A 21742-nucleotide genomic window follows, 5' to 3' on the forward strand; every position below is an offset into this window, starting at 1 on the left:
CAGGTTCAGGCATCTCATTTACCTCCTGTTAGATCCCAAGACTTTTCCTAAAGTCATGTGCTGCTGCTTTAAAACTGCCCTTTGTGAAGCTGAAGGACAAGTACTGGGGGATGGCTACTGATTTCCACCTGAGCCGTGAGGATTTGTGTCTTTGTGTTTCAGCCTTGGATCTGAAAAACACACTTTGGTGTGAATCCAGCCCAACTTCCAATGACAGCAGCTGCAGATATTGCTACAGAAGACCTGGGGATGTAAGACACCCAGGTGTCACTGAGCACAGCCTCTTCTGGTGGTCTGAGCTTGTGATGGCCTTCAGCACAGCAGATCTGGCTCTCTGCCCATGCAGCCTGGGTCAGGTCACCCAGATAAACCCACCACCCATGGAGCAGCAGACCCCTTCTTTGCTGTCCTGTGGTAACCTTGTCTCCAAGCGCTCCTAGTGCAGACTGGTCCCAGCGCGCAGTGGCTCAGTCTTTCTCCTTCCCTGCTCCTCCAGCAGCAGGGATAAGGCAGGCTTGTTGGGGGGAGACTGACCCCTGCCCTTGGAAACAACCATTTCAAACACGTACTCAACAGAAAGGAGAGAGGATCTCTAGAAAGGAGGTGGGATGTGTGGAAACCCAAACCAGCCCAAAAGCAAAATTGCTGTAGCTGTGAAAAAGATACATCTTCTACGCTTTCCCCACCTGAATCTGACCTTTATATCCTTGCACTAACAGACACACACACTCATACAAGTGAGCCATTCCCTTCGTCACTGAAGAACTGTCCGTGTCTACTATGGGGCTTCTTGTACACTGCTTTGTGCTTCAGAGTTGAGGCTGGGATAACACACCAGCGTGGGTTGTTCTAGACCTCTGTGGGTCTCCCTTGAAACAGGGTCAAGGGGTGGATGGGCAACTCCTCTCCCCTTACCACAGCTGTGAAGCTTGAGCATCTGTTTGATGAGGCAAGGCACAAACCTTATTTTCAAAAACATGTATGTGAAGCTCTTGAGGTCGCAATCCAGGATGGGTTAGCCAATGTGCTGTTTAAAAAGCATTACAGTATTCAAAATGAAATAATTTTTCTCCTTTGAATCATAGCAGTCAACTGAAGTGCTTCCAGATCAGAGTGAACTGCTTGAAATTGGCTATTTAATTTTTGTGTAGTTTAGCATTGAGTCTCCATGTTGTCTGAGAAAAAAAAAAAAGAAAGAAAAAAAAAATCTTTCAAAGTCAAAAGGATTTGCCAAGCATGAGAATATTATTTTACACTCTAATTAGCTGATCTTCCAGAATAAGGGCTGTGCTTAGCTTATTGAGGTACTGCCCAAACCAGGACAATCCTGATGGTGGAGCGCAGACTTTTCACTATCAGGAGGTCCGGCCATCACTGCCCAGATGTAGCCCTCACAGTAACTGATGTGTGATCAGAGAAGTGACACCAGAGAGGAGGTTGGCATGTGCCAGTCTCACATGGCACAAAGTTTTCCTTTGGTAGGTTATGTCTCTGCACTGATTAGGTTCATATGGGCTGCAGCTGCCAGGCTGCCGGAATGCATCGACTCCCAGTCAAAGGTGGCACATAGCTAACAAATTGACTGGAGCATCTCTGTTCCAAGAGATTATTGATTATCAGAGGATAATTGTGACCAAGAACTGCTAAATGTTAGACAAAAGACAGGTTTGTTATATTAACTTGAAAATAGATGTCCTTATACAGTGTGGCACTCAGCCCAAGAACATAAATTGCTGTATTGTCCTTCCTTTTCACAGGATGACCTACCTCTGACACAAATGGTAGATTTAATGCCTGGAGGATTTTAAGCACTCAAAATTTCCTCTTTGACCACCTTTGCTACATGAAGATTAAGTGTGCTGCTAATCAAAAGAAGTTGTTGAGCAATTGGCTAAAATTGTTGAAACTGTTCTCAGAATACCATGTACTTGTGTCAATTTTGCTTCTGATTTGTCTCCACTGAATGACCCAATACACAGTTAAGTGCTACCGGGTAGTTAATTACTTACTTGAATGCAGGAAGAGAAGTAATTTTATTCACATGTGCATCAAGCTGGCCATCTGCTTGATCTGGCAAACCAGGACCTCAGCAGTCACCTGGAGACAGGAAACGCAATAGTGTTTCCATACAAGATTTTCTACAGCAGTAAAGTAACAGTAAATGCCAGCAAAAAAACGCATGAGCCTCTGGCTGCAACCAGAGCAGCCAAGGGACCTTAGAGACAAAGATGTACACACCTGCGTGGCTCTATCCATATGTGCTCCCCTCGTTTGGAACCAGTATATTGACTTTTAGGCTGATGTAGTCATCTGGTGATGTTTTTGTGGGGTCATAATTTATTTTGATCTCTACATTTCAACTTCAGTTCCAGACTGGAGTGGATCTTAGTTGTGGCATTTATATCCTACCAATACACGAAAGTGTTAATATTGCCATTCTTAGGAAAAAACAACCTGAAGTATCAGTGTAGAGCTCAACCAGATTTCAGAACTGTATTTTGGCAGGAGTTCACATGAACGGGTCTCTAGAGCATCACAGGGGTTTCGGTCAGCTGGGTTTGGCTCCAGAGCTCTGGGGAAAGCTTGGGGCAAAGAAGTCCTCATTTCATGTTGTGCTTGTGAATATTTTCATGGTCGCCTTCCCACCACCTTGACCTCTACTTCAGCTCAGGGCTTTTCGGTCAGTCGAAGGATATGTTTTACTTGAGTTTGGCTGAGTTTTTGCTCAGAGAGGTTGAAATACATTGACAGGAACAGAGCGAAACCAGAATGTTATGAATTAGCAGTAACAAGATGTCTGATGAATGACATCAAAACTTGACTGAAGCTAAGCCTACAGTGATACACAAAGACGACAGATAGGAACCAAAGAGGAAGCCAAAAAGGAACAATGCAGCAATGATAAGATAACAGTTGGGAAAGAACAATGCTAAAATGATTGGGGCTAAATTTGCAGCAGAAAATCGTGCCTGGTGCCAAGAAAGAAACCTGAGGAACATGGCAGGACTGACTGCAGTATAACTGATGCATCTAGGCAACAGGGAGAGCTCAAGTGTCAGGAGCAAGGCTGGAAGGAAGAGATCAGAGGCCCAAACCTCCCGACAGCATGGGGAAGTGGTTCCCTCCTTGTCAGAGACAAAAAACTCCCAGGAAAAGTCCCTTGCTGCAGACTGGAATCCCACTTTTGTCCAAGGAAATACAAAACTAAAAGGCGGGTGTGGATGAAGTAGAGAGAGTTAAAAAAAAAACCCTGGTGGTAAACAGAGTGGAAGTGGGTGAGGCAGGGGAACAGGATTCAGTTCGGACTGACACATCAGTTATTTATTACTGTTTGTATCCCGCTATCTTACATCTCAAAAGGAAGGCAAAGGCTTTGTCCTCAAGGGCCGGTTATCTGCGCCCAAGGGCGGCTGGCAGCAGCATGGTTCCCGTGACGAGGGACCGCGTCCCTGCCATGGAGGTGGCGCCAGGCTGACCTTGTGCGTCGGCCGCGAGGTGCGGTGATGGGAACGGGAACTCGGGGCGCTGGGTTGGTGATGGGCTGCTGTCACGTTTAACTTCTCCTGTGGGCAAATGAACTAAAAGAAATGCAAATGCTGTGAAGGAGGGAAAAGAGAGGTGCTAACGCCGATTAGGTTTGAACATAGTGGGAATGGCACAGTTCAAGGAGTCCATCTCTATTCAGCAAAACATGTAGGCACATGCCTTAGCTGTAGGCATCGAGCAAGTCCTGCAGCCTTGACTGAGGATTAGGTTTAAGCCTTTTCTGTTTTTCTGAATTAAACTGATGCTTTAAAAACTTTGCGAACTTGAAATCAGGGACAGCAAAGACAGTCTTGCTTTATTTTTTCGTATTTGTTCCCAGAGGCTTGTTGGCAAAATTGTACTCTCTGTACTTTTACAAAAGAAATCTAGGACATAATTATTTGAATAGAGAGCTATATGTGATAAAAATCTGTTTATACCACAACATCTCCAGCCAAATGATTGACGTATACATTTCTGTCCTTCCATTGATGTAACTTTTCAATTTCCTGTTGATGTCTAAGTTTGATTTATTTTTCCATTTATTTGGGTTTTACAAAGAGCACTAAAGAGCTTGGCACTTGGGTCTCTCTTTTCATCAGTTCAACCCTCTTAGTCCTCGATTACTTCATTGTTTCTGCAAACAATGAAAAAGAGAGATGGAAAGAACAGCTGTGAACAGCTGGTTTGTTCACCAGGTGTCTGACTGGTATTCAAGTATCCTCTTTTGAGGGAGGCCTATAGTCCCTGAAAAACCCTAAAAAAGCTAAATTCAGAGTTTACTTTATTTGCTGCCTTCACACATGACGTGACACAGATTTGCAGAGATCCCAGCCTGAAAAATCAAAACAAACAAGAAAAGCTGTTTCAGGAAACCTCAGGGTTTTTTCTCTGCAGTTGAACCCCCAGAGCAAAGAGCTCTGCAGACCTTCTTAGGCAGATTTTGCCATATTATTTTTAGAGAATCCTTCCTCTTCTCATCATTCAAATTCTGTCTTCTTAACCCACCATTGTATTCAACAAAGCAGTGGTCAGGAGTCAAAGCTGGAGACCACGGGGTTTGCAGGGCCACTTCAGCAGCGGCTCCTCATGACCATGGTGACTCTTGCATTTTATTTTGCCTGCAAACCTGCACACTTGGGCAAAGAGCCTCTACCTATTCCCAGCTCAAAAAAGTCCTCTGGTTCCTTGAAAAGCAGCTATGCGTTGCCAGCTGTCCCAAGGTAGGACAGTCCTGAAAGCAAATCAAGAAAAAGCAGATTGAATTCAGAAGCAAAACTGATTTATTGCCCGCAGATTTGTAACATGATCACATCAGCACTCAAACATGCCCCAGGAATAGTGATGTATTCCTTACATCCCGCCCCACGGAGGTTTATTCAAGGCAAACAGAAAGACAAGCAAACGCACATGTGTCACCCTGAGGAAAGACGTACAGATTTTGTGCCAAACAGAACCGGGGAACTGTTCAGCAGCTCTGGCTGCAATGGCAAAAGTTGGTGTGCAGCCAAAAGTTGGAGCCTTCAGTTCCTCACCTTCCCTCTCTCAGCCTGGGTACTGGAGTTTCTCCTGTATGTCTTTAGCACCTGACTTTTCTGGGAGGTCACCTAAGGGTGCCAGCACCTATTTTCCTCTTCCAGGCTGCAGCTGTGCTGGTGAAGAGGTTACCACCCCAGGACACCCCCAGCTCTTGGCGTACCAAGGGCCTCTTGCTAACATGCACAGTGAGCCGGATCGGCAAAATCCACATTTACTGGGAAAGAAGAAAGAAAGACTATAGCCCTTAATCTTCATAAGCAATAAAACAAGAAGCTATAGCTCTCACTTTGTGATTCCTCATGTTAAGTCCTTCACGACCTATAATAATAATTGTATTTCTGGCAGCCACAATGTAGTGAATAGCCCAAGTTCAGCTAAACACACACGCCTGAGCTGAACGCTGTGTGCGTCTAAATCCATCCGAATTCGGCAAAGCATATGAGCAGGTACTTCAGTGCCAGGGAAATAAGGGAAGTGTATTCTTAAAGACTTGGCTAAAGTTATTCGTGCAGCACCAAGTCCGAACAGTGGAAAGGATGGGATACTTTATATGGTGAAATTTTGAGTTTGATAATAAATTCAGATGTGGAAGCAAAAGGAGATTCACTAAATTTGATGCAACCATGTCTATATCACTCTGATTTTATATCTGCATTATCTTGATTAGCTCTTGCAGAAGATATGTTACAGGACAGAAGACAAACCAAGCGAGCAGCCTAGCTTCAGCAGAATTGAAACATAATTTGAGTCTGCTTTGCCCATGTGTGACCCATTCCAGGAGACTTGCATTCAATATCAAACATTTTAATTTTCTTCCTCCTGTTTTTAACTCATTTCACCATTAAAAATGAGAAGACATTTACATTTGCATATGCTTTTCAAGCAGCAGAGGACAAGTGGACTGAATATTTCACAGCACATCAAACTAGATTTGCCACAGTTTGAGGTAATTGAGTTACCTAGAGATTAAAAATAAACACATTCCCTTTCTTCAGGTATTAATCCTCTAAAGGCTCTCGCTGACTAAAGCACTGACTAAAATGCACGTACGCTCTGTTGATTTCAGCCCAGTTACGTTGATAAAGTTATAGAGATGTCTCTCACATGAAGATTTGGATCACTGTTCTAAAATCAAGTCATGGGGTTCACCTTCCACATCAAATCTGTCTTCCTGGCTAACAAAAAAGTCTATTATATTTTAAACTATTTGATATGAACATTCAGCATCACTTGAATTACATCCTACTGGACATCATGAAAGGGTTCCTGTCTGACTCTCACACCTTGTGAACCCACTGGCTAGGGTCAAGCTCTCTAAACCCTCAGTCCCTTTGTCATGCATCATCCACAACTTGTGCATGCTGTCTTAGGAAAATTAATTATTTTGCCTGCAAAATCCCTATCCAAACAAAAATGTCACAGCACAAAATCAGATTATTTCAGGTTTTGCTTGATGCAGGACCAAATAGAGCCAGCCCTAATGCCAGCAGAGCCCTCCAGCAGGGAGCCTGGGTAGGAGTAAACACCAGCACCCCATTTCTGTTTGATATAGCTCAGCTGGGCCATGGGTTTGAGGGATACATCTCACCTGGAGCCCTGAGACAAAGAAAAAGCCATGAGGAAAAAACAGCTGATCAGCATCTGCCACCTCATGGCAACTGGTTTTATTTTACTGAGGACCAAATCCTCTCCAGCTGAGACTTTTCTAGTAAGTTAATTTGCAGATAAAGGAAACTGCTGAGTATAAAGGGTTGCAGGTGAGAAGTGGTTTTGTGAGTGTGGTAGCAATGGTGTTTATGGTTTTTTGGGAAGAGGAGTTGAAGATATGCAGGCAATATCCATGAGCAATGCTTAATGTGGTAGGGCTTCGGTCTTTGTTTTGGGCTTCTGACTTTTCTCAGCATGATTCAGGACATGCCTAACCTCGAGTGTTAGCTGTCTCCTTCACCTCTGTAGGACTGTTCATAGTCTCAAAGTCAGACATTTCACTGACTAGTGTCTTTGTGGATTTAGGGTCCTGGGAGGGAATTGCAATGCAAATAACTAAGTAGACTAGTTCTGTGTTGTAATGACTACTTTGTATCTTTCCTTTTCATCTTTCTTCTTGAATTTGTATGTCTTCCTCAAAAGCAGCATTTTAATAGCTGTTTTCTAATGGCAAATAGATAACAAATGCGCCTCTAAAGCAGGAGAGAGTTTAACCACTGCCCCCAAATGCCTCCTGAGAAAAAGCATCGTATAAACCCTGAACAATAACTGTGGAAACTCTTTTTTTTTTTTCCCCTTCAGATGGTGACAAAGGAGTGACACCATTGACCAAAAGACCTTTAAAAAAAGTAGAGGACCGCTTCCCAGGAAGCGGTGCCGTGTCTGGCACGGAGGCATTCGCTGCAGCCTGGGGTCCGGGGCCATGCCCGTGATCTTCCATTGCCACCTGCTGGGCACGGCCGCGGCGGCAGCCCGGGAGCCTTCGCTGCTCCCGGGGATTTTGGACGCTTTCATACGGAAAGCAATAGCACCTACGTGTGGTCGGCCTGCATCAGGCATGTGTAACGCTGTGGTGATAAGCTAATAAAGCCTGAGCTGAAAGAGGCTTGTAGGAAAAAGAGGCATGAACTCGTATGATTACGTTGTACGGCTTTGGTTGTTGTGAATTCAGGTGTATGGTGCTGCCGTGTTGTTCTCCCGTGTGCTGCTGGGCTCCTCTCTGTCCCTTGTCCCTCCTTATTTTTAGTGGCACTGGTCAATTCCAGTCCCCTTTCACTGCGGTTCTCAAGTACATTCAATTACTTTCTGTGCTATGGAAAACAGGCAGCTGGGGAGAGCTGGGCGAGCAGCTCCTTGCAGAACAGGCCACTGCTATACCCCGAGTAAGGGAGGGGGTCCAAGCCCTCTTCCACCCCAGCAGAGCTTGTGCTAGAGAAGGCAAGGCCCCCAAAGCCACAGGCTAAGCACACTTGCGTGTGCGTATCCTTTACAAACACCAAACACGGACCAAGCAGGTGTTTGTCCCCGGGGAGGAGCTCAGTGGCCGTGTTTCTGCCACTGCTATATGAACACAATGTGCATAGGAAATCTGCTTTCACTGGATTTGCCCTGAGTATTTAAAACTTGGACTGTAGGTGTTGGGGTAACTGGAGTCTGGTTCCTGATCACACCAGCTTTCTCCCCAGTGCCCTTAAATCTCTGTAGCTTCCCTCTTAAGTTATGACTTCTTGTATGAAGAAGGCAATAGACTCGGGCAGCTGCCTGAAGCCTGTGAGTGTCCACCTTTGCTGTCCCAAGCTGCAGAGACAAGGCAGGACAAGATGCTGTCCAGGGTCTGTCCTTTCTGACACCCCATCTCAGGCCATTCATTATTCTGTTTGAAATATGCTGGGATTGCTGTCATCTGTATTCCTCTCTTTCACACTGTACCAGGATTGAAGAGATTTATTTCCTAGGGGCTATTTTTAGCAATGACACCACAGTTAAGCCAATCGAGCCAGGCAGCAACAGCTATCTCACTGGGTCGCAGCGCTGAGGTACAGCCGGCTGGAATCGGGTCGGCTGCGCCCAGTGTGTTAAGCAGCGTTTTCTGCAGCACACGAGGCTCTGCCGGCTACTCGGGCTTCACCTGGGAAGCACCAGGACTGGAAACTGTTTGTTGCTTCCATATGGCTGAGTCCAGCAGAGCCTGGTCCCTTTCGGATATTCTGCTGTGTACATCCATCTCGATGTATTGCTCAATGTGTCACGCTTCTGAGCTGCTGTGTCTTGGATCTGCTGGCCAAAATGCTTGTGTGATCAGTCCTAACCTGCTATAGTCAAAAAGAGGTGGCACAGGAGGGACCTATTATTCAGTGCCTGTGTTAGATGAGACGAAGCTGTAGTTTCTTACAGACTGATTCCTTCAGCCATTGCCTGCAATCCCTTTGCTACTTGTGCTGTAGTTACTCTCAAAACAGAGCACTTGTAGCTCTCTCCCACCTCTTCCCAAGACTTTAATTCTTAAATCTGTTATTTCTCTGATCACAGATAAATTCTTTGCTGTTTTTAATAACCTCTGAACTTTTGTACTGGGAAATTCACTGTACAATGGCTTCAGGCAAAAATTACTGAAAACCATGTAACTTTCTGTCATGTACACTTTATTCCCTCATCTCTCATCCCAGTTGAACTGGCTGCTTGCAAAAGAAGAGGTGCTTTCTGTCCAGAAGTGTTTATAAAATGGGGTGGAGAAAGTAAGAGGGGAAAAAAATAAGGGAACAACTGAGTGTGGAGTTGCATCGGTGGTAGCTGGTGGCCTTAGGTCCCCAGATGGGAGCTCTGGCCCTCAGGGTAGGCTTTTTGTCAAACATTAAGTAGTAGAATAGTGGAATAAATAAATAAATAGCAGACTCCAGCTAATCCACTTTTAGAGGATATATCGGAGGCTTGTGCAACGCACTGTCTCTGCGCTCTGGTGCAGCCGGTGGCAGAGCTGATCTGCCCTTTGCAGCACTTACAGCAGAGACAAGTTTTGGACATCTGAGGAAGGTGGGTCCCACAGACGCTGTCTCACCTCTCACTGCTAGAGCCAGCCTGCACGAAGCAATGCTTCGCCCTGACCATCATCCAGGCTTCTGGCAGTGCTGGGGAAGCACGCGCACGATTTGCTTAGGTTTTTCCCAATCTTCCAAAGTTCCTGAGACTCTCACATGAGGAAGATGTGTTCCTGCTCACTGCAGAGCGGGGGAGCTGTCAGTACTCCATCAGCGCAGATGCAAACAGGGATTTGAAAGACTTTTCTCAAGAAAAGGGTGCAGGCATAAACAGCATGAGGAGGGCGAGATGCCAGAGGCTGACGAGGGGCGGTCAGCTATGGAGCTGTGGCTGCAGGAGGGAGCAATGCCGGGCAGGGGAGGGCTCTGGGACGCTGACCCTGAGAGTTTTGCCAGCTTGCTGGAGTGAGACTCCACTATAAAAAGCCCCAGCGCGTGTGCAGACCAGGTTCCCAAGGTGGCATGACGCTCCTGGGACAGGGGTGCTAGCAGGCAATATTAGACCCTGGCGATCCTTGAGGACAGGAATATCAAACGCTGAATGCCTACGGTGAGCCCAGGACGTGGGCTGGGAGGAGGGAATCAGTAACTGTCTCAAAGCCAAATCCCCTCTCAGACTTCAGTTTGCAGCACGCTGACTGTGGACATGGGCTGCTGTGAGCAGCTCTGGCTCAAGGACGGGGCTCCTGGGAGTACAACAAAAGCGTAAATGTGAGATCTCCTTGCTGCAAACTGGGCCCTGAGTACAGCCTGTGGGAAGTGTTTTGAAAGTATAATGTATTCTCACTCTAAGGCAGTGTTTTGAGAAGGTGCGGAGATGTAGAAACGTGGAGGCTTTTGTCTGCAGCAACACGGAAGGTGATTTTACCTTTTCAAAAGTCCCCCTAAAAGCTGGCACGATGCCTATCTAAAGTAAACACTTAATGTCATGTATCTCCCAGCTGCAATACCAGACAGAAATCTGAAACCAAGCTATTAGTGTGGAGGGCTCTAGAGGAGACAATTCAGGTTTGGCAAACTTGCTGGTACTAAATAAATGCAAGGGAGAAAAAGCCCATAAACTTTTTTGCAAGCACAGTGCTGAGTTTTCAGAATCCAGGCTGCCATTTGAGGACTAGTTTAAGAGACTTAAACTAACATAAAATCTCATCTCTCTCAACGTGTGAACTATATAGTATTTACCACTTTGGCACTCATTTTTTGTAGTGGAACATGATTGAAATTTAAGACTGTAAACCCTCTTGCCGTTCAAAGGCACTTGTGCTTCTGAGGGATTTTCAAAAGACTTTCAGTTTCCCAGCGAGCACTGAAACCAAGTCCCAGCTTCGATCCTCATTGCTTTGGAGGAGAAGCGCATAATCAAAAGCTTTAGCCTGTCTCGAAATATCTCAGCCTTATCTAAACTACATCGAACAGCCAAATGCTTGGTCTGCTTCAGATGTGGCACGAGATGTGCATCAGACACACGAGGGTCATGCAAATGTGCATCTTTGGTGCTGTGGGGTTCCCTCCTCCCCGCTAAGTGTGCCTCTTGCAATGCCAGGCTTGGGATTACTTCTCGATACAAGCTTCTTCTCAGCTAAAGAGCCACGAGGGCAGACGGTGAGGGACACAGATGATGTTGGCCTTAAAACAAGCGGCATGTGTCGAAGTCTGTGGCAGCAGGATGGCCCCATGACATATTTCTTACTCACAGCTTAGACACGCCGGATCGGATTGCCGCTGACATGTAAAGCCCTTTTCCACAGCTCTGGCAGTGCTAAGAGCTGGGACAGCCTAATCTCTTCCTAAAACCCTCCTGTGCTGTAATGCTGACCAAAACCTTGGAGTTCTGCGTGCGTGGAAGTGGTGAGCGTGCTGACATAGGGTCTGTGGTGCTCATCAGCATCGCCTCCTGCCCTTCCCCTCTGCCTTCCTGGTATCTTACACAGTGGTACGCCTTTCGGTTGGGGGAGGGATGGTCTCTAGCACAGTTTTCTAGGGAAACCAGCAAGCGCTGGTGGACAATGCTGGCAGCTATACGTGTGTCCCTACTCGCTCATCAGCTTCAGAAATGTAAATCTGGAAGATGCAAAAAGTACTTGCAGGTTTTGTGGCTGGGCACCTCAGCACTGCTCCGAGGCAGAGGACAGCCACATCGCAAACTTGGCCTTTTAGAGCAAGCAGAGGGTCCGCATAGGAAAAAGAAATTGGTGGTGCCCAGGCTACAGAAATGCTCCAGTCGTGTTGCACGATCTCGTACGTGGGAGACTCGAAGGGGACAGAGCAGCCTGGGGAAAGCAGGCTCCTACAGCTCGGTTTGTGCGAGGGCTGGCCGGGCAGCGTGTGATACAGTGGTGTGATGTGTCCCAGTAATCCTGATACGGAATTGGGTAATAAAAGTCTTTAATTCACTTTAAAAGCTCTTCTGTAGCACTAGGGCAGGGCAAAAAGGTCTTAGTCAAAATCAGTCAGGCTTATTAGATTTTTGAGAAAAGTTACCTTAGAAATTACTTTCTACCTAATTTATTTCTGTATTTGTTTACTAATTACACAGCTCAGTTTTCTTCAGCCCGTGAGTCCAAACCCACTTGTAGAAGGGAGGTTCTGCAAAATGCCCTTAGAGGAAACTCATTTTGGTACCTGTCTGTCAAGGAAAGAGAGTCCCTGAGCAAGGGGGATGTTTTCCTGTCAATGTAGCATTCAAATTTAGCTTCTGCCGTTGTAGGCAACGTGGCATTAAAAGAAGGAGCTTAAGTTATTAAACTGAGCTGCTTTAATCATCCAGTTCGGGGAAATCCATTGCTACAGGAGACCTGAGGATTAATGTATTTTTACCGCAAAGCCAATACATCTATTCTGATCAGTTAGCGGTTGCTCACTCGTGCATATGAAACTTCATTCTCTGGGTTTGCACTCCGTAGTATGGGACCAAATGGAGTTTTATTTGGAGATTGACCCTGTTACCTTGAATCTCATCATTCTGGTAGCTAGTTACGTTATTTTGCTTCTGGTTTTCCTGATCTCCTGTGTGCTCTATGACTGCAGGGGGAAGGATCCCAGCAAGGAATATGCTCCCGAGGTCCCTGCAGACACCCAGCCTCCGATCCGGCTGGTGGTAATGCAGCAGGGCTCCCCCGGCACCCGCTGGGCAAAGGGGCTCGTCTCTGCCTACGAAAACTCCTCTGACCTGCCGGGGAAAAGGACTACTGTTGTGTAAGGGGACCCTGCCTCGGAGCTCCGGTTTCTGCCGATCAGCTTGCCTCATCTGCTATGTTTACTCTCCGTTTGCAAAAGGATAACGCATTCACAAGGTAAGTTGAGACATCAATTTATTTGATACGGTGCTATTGCCAAGGGGGTCATTTTATGTTCAGCTGTGTTCTGCATTGATACAGCCTTGCAGTCCTGCCTGCAATCCATAAAGAGACTAATTTCCATTTACGCTGCTGCTGCCTTGCAGCCCACTGGCAGTCGGAAGCAGTGACGCTGTTATCCACTCAGGCACTGAAGAAGGGCCTTGGTTTAATCCTGAGTCGTGCGTGGTACTGTTATTTTTGCAGGAACACGGTGTTGTGCACAGCATCCCACCCCTGATGGGCTGAGCTGCACTGCCCTGCAGTATCGGCACATCTTCCTCGGTCGGCAGAGTGCAAATGACCTTGGTAGGCTGTTTATCTCTCCAGTGAGAAAAGAAAGGCTAAGGGTTTTGAAAGGATAGAGATAGTGCCTGATAGAAGCCAGCTGCTGCTCCCATCAGAATTTAATACTTTCCATGTTGTCTGTAAGCTCCCCAGAGGGCAGTGCCTAGCCTGGCTTGGCACTTAGTTTCTGTAGGTAGAACATGAGCTCTGCTCTTACCGGGCAGAGTACCCCTTGCCCTGCAGAAATCCCCTGACAGGATGCAATATGCTTCCTGGAAAAGCTGGGTACAGTGCCTCCTGCCCCAGGGAAAGAGTGAAGCGGGGTAAATTTACCAGTAATGCAATATGTGAGTCATCGCCACCATCTGCCCCACTGAAACAGGAATTTCTGACCCTCTGCAGCAAGTGCGACCTGTGTCCTGGCTCTCGATGTGTGTCTCCACGTGTCTGACCCTACCTCTTGCCCCCGAGCCTTCCTTCAGCTGTGTTGTGTTCCAGCTGGGCCGCATGAAGGCCGTTATTGTATCTCCAGTAAATGTGACGTTATCTGCGTCAGCTCTGGTTATTCTTCCCATAATTTGGGAGCTATAAGCTAAAGGCCTTTTTGGCTACAGGTTTCTTCTGCATCTTGCTGGTTTCTTCCTTTTGGTGCTTGGTAGGCTTAAGTTCACGTCTCTTGAAAAGAAGGGAAATGTTTTCCTTGTCCTCCAGGTGAAGCACAAAGGGAGAGAGACAGTTGATCTTGTAGCCACAGAAGTGGCTGCAGTGATATGTAGCTGTCCCCAAGCACAAGCCAGCCCAGGTCCTGCTCTGCCCCGTCAGCCTGGGCTGCAAAACCCACCCGAGAAGCTGGGGAGACACTGCCTGGGTCGGTCCCTGCTGTGTTCCGTGCTGGCAGAGACACTTTGTCACTGGTGGCCAAACCAGCTTTTAAAACTAATTTTGCTGCAGGGAATTTGTGGTTTAAGTTGGTTTGTTCTACCCAAACATGTCCATGATTGAGCAAAAAACTGAAATCTGTTGTCTGAAATCCTAAGATGGGATGCTTAACGCCAGGCTACTGTGTCCCTCTAGACAGTGCTTGAGTAGTATATGCTGCTCTTTAACTGGTGGATTTTAACTGGTTATTAAGGGAAAGACAGCACTGGACCTACACAGTTGCAGGTGTCTGTCCCGTATGCTATTTTACATCATCTTAATGTGAAGTACTCGGCGTCCTATAGAAAGCTTTAGTAAACACGCTGAGATTTATTACCTGTCTACGTCAAGTGTCGTGGATGAGTCACTGGATGCAGAGGTCCTAATGCCTTCAGGACAGGCATTTTAAATACTTGCAGAAATAAACTGCAGCGAATTCGAACCGCAGGTGAAGAAAGCTGTTGTATGGCTTGCATGGTTTGTACTCCAGCTGGGCAGTAACCAGCCGCCTGTGCTACATCCCCAGACGTGCTGATTTATGCATCAGCCACCAGAGCATCCTGGCACTGGCAAAGAAATCTCAAAATAATGGAGTAACTTTTTATTTATCTGTATTTTAAAAGAAGCAGCCAGAATGGTTAGTGGTTTTTCTTTGGGTTTCTAAATTCTTGAGGGTGAACCCAAGTTTTGTTTTCAAGCTGTGCTTTGCACCCCTGTAGGTTACAGATACGCCTGGTTCTGGAAGCCAGAACTGGAAGGAAGGCTCCCAAGAGGTGCGGGATTGAGTAAAACCCTTGATGTGATGAAACTGGTAATAAATTAGAAGTTGGTGGCATGATTCTCTGCCACATATCATACTGAAATCATTATGTTGGATGTCTTGTTTCAGTTATTTAGCACCAAAAAAGTGCAATTAGTTAACTGCAAGTTGTAGCTGCTTTGGAAAAACTTGGCAGTGACTTCAGCTGCTGGTATGTTACGGCCCCTGTCACCCACGCAGGGCAGTGTAATCTTTCCTTGGGCTCTCCTATCTGCCTTATCTTCAGCTTGTAAGCTCTTTAAAGCTTTTTGTGTGTTCATATATCATCTAACATGCTAGGAGCCTTCTCGGTGATAAGGGATCCTTCGTGTTACGGAACAGAAATAATCTTTGCTAAGATGACCTTGGGAAGGGGACTAAGAAGAGCTCAGAAGTATCACAGAGCATGGCACGGCTGTTTTCTTTGTTGATGGTGAAATGTCATATAAAATGCCACAATGCCAGCAGAAAAGTTCTGCAGTTTTTTAATGAAGGTCATGTAAATAACAATACCATCACACGTCTGCTGTATCTTTGCCACTGTGTTGATGTAAGCAGTTGTGGTGGGTTGACCCTGGCTGGACACCAGGTGCCCCCCAAAGCCGCTCTATCACTGCCCTGCTCAGCTGGACAAGAGAGAAAATATAACAAAAGGCTTCTGGGTCAAGATAAGGACAGGGAGATCACTCACCAATTACTGTCATGGGCAAAACCAGACTTGACTGGGGGAAAATTAATTTATTACCAATCAAATCAGAGTAGGATAATGAGAAATAAAACCAAATCTCGAGCCACCTTCCCCCCTCCCCTCCCTTCTTCCTGGGCTCAACTTCACTCCCCATTTCTCTCCCTCCTTCCCCCAGCAGCACAGGAGGATGGGGAATGGGGGTTGTGGTCAGTGCATCACACGTTGTCTCTGCTGCTCCTTCCTCCTCAGGGGGACGACTCCTCACACTCTTCCCCTGCTCCAGCCTGTGGTCCCTGCCACAACAGACAGTCCTCCACAAACTTCTCCAGCGTGAGTACTTCCCATGGGCTGTGGTTCTTCATGAACTGCTCCAGCGCAGGCTTCCCATGCAGCCTCCTTTGGGCATCCACCTGCTCCAGCGTGGGGTCCTCCACAGGCTGCAAGTGGACATCTGCTCCCCATCATCCCCCACGGGCTGCAGGGGGACAGCCTGCTTCACCATGGTCTTCACCATGGGCTGCAGAGGAATCTCTGCTCCAGCGCCTGGAGCACCTCCTGCCCCTCCTTCTGCACTGACCTTGGTGTCTGCAGAGTTGTTGCTCTCACGTATTCTCACTCCTTTCTTTGGCTGCATTTGTGTGGGGTTTTTTCCCCCTTCTTAACTATGTTGTCCCAGAGGTGCAACCACTGTCACTGATGGACTTGGCTTTGCCCAGCGGCGGGTCTGTCTTTGAGCCGGCTGGCATTGGCTCTGTCGGACATGGGGGAAGCTTCTAGCAGCTTCTCACAGAAGCCACCCCTGCAGCCCCCTTGCTATCAAAACCTTGCCACACAACCCAAATACAGTAATACATGCAGACGCAGAGACTTGCAAGGCCATGCTAATAAATACTTCTAGATAGCCAATATTCTCCAGATATGTAGTTTTCTCTAACAGCAAACCTTTTGTGTACACCAGCCACAGCCTCTGGGCTCCTTGGGACTCAATGGCAAAGTTGCTAATTTTGGCGTGGTCAAGTTTTCTTGCTTAAGCTTTAGGAAGTGGGGCTGTAGAGCCGCAGGCGGTGCCTGGGGATGCTGCAGGCAGGGGAGCAGTCTGTAGGAGCACGGTGTTCACTTGTAAGGGGATTTATCAGTTGTGATAGAGTTGGTGGACTCTGCCCTGAAACGTGGAGGTAAAAGCAGCAAATGACACTTTCCTCCTGATAGTATTTCTAAACAGTGGGTAAAATCCCCTTCCAGAAAATGAGAGACTAAAGTGCATCAAGGACTTTGTCTTCCCAATAGGAATAAATTGGCTTTCTTAAAGCTTTGTCTATACTAAACCAATAATAGTGTATTAAAGCAGTGAGGGTGCCCTTGGGTATGTACAAGAATTGCAAGTAATCAAGTCACTGCGAGTGAAATTGCTGCTTTGTGGAGGTCTCTGCTCCCATGCTTTACTTAATGACTGGCAGGGTAAATGCACACACATGGGCTTTTACCAGCCCAAGCTTGCAGGAATTCACCCTTGAATCTGCATTACCTCGAGTGCGTGCAGTCCTCTGCCACATCCTTAGCATCATTGTGAGAAAATGGGCACAAATATTCTCATAGCAGTGCGGCTATTTTCCCTAAACTGTATGGTGAAAAACGCGTATCCCTTGCTGGAGTTCACAGGGTATAAAAAGCATCCTGAAAACAGGCTCTGCTGATGGCTGTACCGAACGGAGCTGTGCGAGGAAGTTCTGCAGAGACTGATAATTCCCTTTGAGATATCTGCATGGTCTGGCAAGCTCCGGTCCACAGCTGGCAGCGTGGGGAAAGTGCTGGGATGTCACGCTGTGGAGATCTACAGCTGCAGTAGAGCAGCACTCACGTAGCTCTTTGCACATTCTCTGTATCTGGCTTTCCCATCGCTGTGCAGTTCATCGTGGATTTGTGCCTTGCTTAATCTTAACCGTGCCTATGGAGGCATGTGTTTTGCCTAGAGAATCAGGTAGTATTTTTAGGGCCTGGATACCTAGCACAGAAATACAGTTTTGAAGTAGGTGCTGTCTGCAGATGAAGATGATGTTGGTAAAAACTGTGTTAACATTTATTCAGAAGCAATAAGAGTTGGAGAGCATTGGATGGGTAGACAAGGATTTAGGAAACATTCTCAATTCTGCCCTTGGTTTATGGAGCATCCTTGGGCAGCTCATGTTCCCGTTGTGCTTCTCTCCATGTGTTTCTGCTCCGCATTAATTGTCTCTGCTCTTTTGCCCTCGACGCTGAGATTTCTCTTAGACGTTTGCGTGGTTCATAATGGGGTGACTACACAACTGGCATGCAGGGGCTGCACTTGAATTTCACTCTATGCACTAACCCCAGTAGGTTCAAAGAAAACAAAATAAAATATACTCCAATAAAAAATGGCCCGAGCAGGTGGAGTGGAGAAGTCGATGAACAAGCCATAGTAAATCTGGGGAAACCATGGACGTAGAGCCTTAAGACACTTGCTTTGGGTGAGCTATGGTCATCGTGGTGGTCTGTCAGTCTGCAGCTCTGTGGTTAGAAGGGAACTGTGTGGTGGTGGGAGGATTTATTGCTGTTCTGCAGGAAGCAGGAATTTGCTCTGCACTGGCTTGCTTTCAGTTGGCTTTAGTGCCTTTTTAAAGTTACATATTACTGCTTCTGTAAAGCCTTTGTTAAAGGGTTTCACAGAAACAACAGGGGAAAAAAACCAGATTTCTAGATTTCTCCAACATTAATTCAAATCAAACGTGTCATTACATTCACTGAAAATACATCCTTCATGTGAGCCTTTTCCACTGTAAATATACTGTCTAAGCCTTTGAATATTTTTTTTTTTAAATCCCTAATAAGCCATTACATATGAGTAGAGGATTAGTCCAGACAGACTAACCCATATTCACGAGGGAGAATTCCTTCCCATGCAGTGAATTTTTTTAAATTTGAAAAGGGATAAATTTTTTTTTTCTATTAGCGCATTGTTCTTATGGTGCAAATGCTCATCTGCTGATAGCGCTAAGTATAGAAGCACAGTAACACGTCCAAGTCAAACCCCTTGGCTGTAAGAAGAGCTTAAGACATTTTTATTGCCTAGAACTGCATCACCCTGCATTATCAGCTATTCAGCTTGTGTAATGGTGGCACTTTGGTGGGAACGCCAAGAGATAAGAATTGTTATTGGGTGTTTAGTTGGAAATACTGTTCTTCCAGCCATGAGCCGATCCTACTTTGTGCTTAGGGGAGCCCTCCAGCCCAGCGTGCCATCTTTTAGATGGATTAAAACCTGCAAGCCCAAGTCTCTCAAGCTGCCTTTGTACTTTTTATAAGGCGAAGCATTGGCCTGTGTCTCCTGGTCCCGCTCCAGTCCAAATGACTTTGCGACTCTCCAAGTGCTTGACTCCTCGTGCTGAATCTGTCCCGTCGGGTCTGGGTGTTGACAGCAAATGCACGTGCACTGCCGATGTCCCTAAGGGACTCCTGCAGCCTGTACCCGCAATCGCTGCGTTTCAGAGGTGGGTGAAATGCCAGCCAGAGCCGTAGCGAGGATGCGCACAGGAGGAAGGTGTGAGGGATGGGAGGACGTACGCTGGGGTCTACTGGTGGTTGCTGCTGCCGGAGGAAAGCAGGTGGGCTCCTGGGGCAGCTGTCAGGACTCTGAGGTAGAGATCTGGTCCTTCATACTTGAGTGATAGAAAGCTAAATTGTTTATAAATAAATTGCTCTGACATTCACAGCAGAAAGCTTTCTAACTGAACAAGAGAAAATCATACCAGAAATATAAAAAATGGCAAAATCAGAACGGCTGCCATCTCTAGCTTCTGTTCCAACTCCTGGTTTTGTCTCCTTGCTCCCTCCTCCTCACGTCTGCTGGTTTCCTTGGAGATGCTGCTGCTTAGCTTCCCTCCCTAACAATGACACTGTTTGACATTAACCTTTCAGAGAGGCATTTCCACCCTAGCGTGACAATCCGGGTGCAGTTTTTGGAGGCAGATACTTGTCACGAGGCATCTGAATCCAGCATCTGATCGCTCAACGCAGGCTGCGGATGGGTCAGTCCCTTCCAGATCTGCAGCAGATGTTCTGTGTGGGCAATGCAACTGTGCCCTAGTTTCTCCATCTGGTAATGGCAGTAATAATTGTTATGCAACTGGGGTGTTGGGTTGAATTAATTAATATTTATGAAGGAAGATGAGATCCTTTCACAGGCAATGCTACAGAGATATTGTTAATTATGAATGATTATATATTTGTGTCTCTTCCTGAGCACATATGAGACTCGGACATATTGTTTAAGCACCCACATTTCACACTCCTTCAGTATTGAAGTTTATTGGGCCCACAGTATAGCTCTTCATCACCCTAAAAATACACTGAACTTAACTGCTCTTGACTTCAGCATGAGCAAAGAATATAGGCTTAGCATCCACCTCTATTTGTATTAATGATACTGCCTAAATCATCGATATTTTTGCATAACTTCATTAGGTAATATTTTTCATGTTATTTTTTTAGCTCAACCACTTCTTTTAAATAAAGAAAATCTACAACTTCAGGCCAATTCTAGGTCTAAACCTTGCAAGAAAGGGGAGGGGAGGCAGGAATCAGGCACATCCTTCCCCCTATGCCTTCTTCAAATGACACAACAGAACCCCAAAATTCTGAGGGATTAATGTCAGTTGCCTCAAGTTTATTGCTGGAAATTGGGCATTCATATATCAAATCTAATAAGCATAAAGGTGGATTGAAAAAAGATCTGTGAGTAGCAGCACTTGATTTAATGTCTGCGTGTACCGCTTACCCTCCCCAACAGAAAAAACCCAAACCACCAGTACTTGATGGAAACACATTAATAGTGCTTATTGCAGGTGATTTCTTTCCTATTCTCTGCATGTTCTTCCCCTCTCCGGAGCATGTTAAGCACAGACTTGATATAAGGCATATACTGGTTTCCTCAAAAAGAGGAAATCTGCTTGTTTTCCTTCCAAAAGAAGAGAAGACGTCAGCTGCCTTGGCTTGCTAGGGGACACACACTTCAGCTGTCCAGACCTGAAGGACAGGTCCCTTAGCAGAGAGGATCTGGCTGAATTGCAGTTGGTTCCCAGCTCAGAGCAGGGCAGGGATGCGGTTTGCGATCTACAGGGCTTGTGGCAACAACGGTTCCATTGAAGCATTTCTCATCAGCCACCAACAGCCCTGCAATTTCCAGCCCTCCAGGCAAAGCACGCAGGTTACAATGGCAGATAAGGTGCGAACCCAGGGACACTGGAGGGAAAGAAAAGGTTTTTTACTGAGATGGGAATAGTATTTTATCACTTTTTAGACCAAATTTACACTGAAACCAGGGTGGTTTAATAATGGGTGGGGTTTTTATTACTAGCAAAAACTCTGATGCAGACACGATTACACCAAGAAAAAGTAATTTGACATTAAGTCTTATTTTGCTTGCTGAAACTATGTGTACTAACTTGGCAAATAATCTCCTTAATTAATTGAAGCTCTATTTACAGTCAATGGAGAGAGAAAGCTTGTAGGGACGTGTCGTCAAGTCTCTTCTAGCGCAGACAAGGCTCTATAAAGCTGCATTTTTATTTATATACATCTGCAGAATTGAAAATCGGGGCAATGCTTGTAAAGCCAAGTGTTTTGTCCCTGGGGTATTGAATTGAAGGCAAATCTTTGGCATCGGGAGGCTCCGTGTTTGTTTTGGGAAGGAGAGCTGGCAGGGATCCCACTGCTAACTCTGAAGATCTGAGGAAAAGGCTGGCTGGAAAGAATTATGTTGTGACGCAGACAGGGGAAAGCCAGGAAATTCGAAGCCAGGACAGAGACTCCGACCTTAACTCATTCTGGCGCGGACAAAATACTTGTGAAGCGTTAACACCACCTCCTTGGGACACGTATTTATGAAACGTGCTGGCGTTTAAGAGTTCCTTGGGAGGATGGAGGGTTTTACCAATTTGTTGTGGTAGAGGTTAGAGAACTGCTTGGACAAGTGGGAGCTTTAAGCCGTAACTGGAGGAGAAGATACGGCTCATCATTGTCAAGTCTGTGTGTTTCTGCAACCGTCTTGGCAGGGTTATTTGGCCTGGGAAGAGACATGCTGCTCTCCTCTTACTACCTCTGCAGAGTTGAA

General features: G+C 46.3%; 3 protein-coding genes across 4 annotated transcripts in view; all 3 read left to right on the forward strand.

Annotated features, from left to right (window-relative positions):
* The window catches only part of TMEM100 (transmembrane protein 100), a 62698-nt gene extending 49944 nt beyond the window's left edge, over window positions 1–12754 (forward strand). Inside the window, exon 3 of one of the 2 annotated variants that reach the window (XM_054846255.1) lies at window positions 12615–12754. The gene's annotated coding sequence lies outside the window, so the exon portion shown is untranslated. Of the gene's footprint in view, window positions 1–7353; window positions 7603–12614 lie in introns of those variants that run through there. The other variant, XM_054846256.1, reaches the window with a different exon arrangement.
* On the forward strand, window positions 12502–12786 carry SMIM36 (small integral membrane protein 36). Its single transcript, XM_054846258.1, has one exon. The coding sequence runs from the start codon at window positions 12502–12504 to the stop codon at window positions 12784–12786; it is 285 nt and encodes a 94-aa protein (XP_054702233.1).
* The window catches only part of MMD (monocyte to macrophage differentiation associated), a 45957-nt gene continuing 36956 nt past the window's right edge, over window positions 12742–21742 (forward strand). Inside the window, exon 1 of the mRNA XM_054846251.1 lies at window positions 12742–12880. Coding sequence (XP_054702226.1) covers window positions 12840–12880 — 41 coding nt within the window. The 5' untranslated portion in view covers window positions 12742–12839. The remainder of the gene's footprint in view (window positions 12881–21742) is intronic.

The sequence above is a fragment of the Grus americana genome, chromosome 18 (genome assembly GCF_028858705.1).
Source record: "Grus americana isolate bGruAme1 chromosome 18, bGruAme1.mat, whole genome shotgun sequence".
NCBI lineage: Eukaryota > Metazoa > Chordata > Aves > Gruiformes > Gruidae > Grus > Grus americana.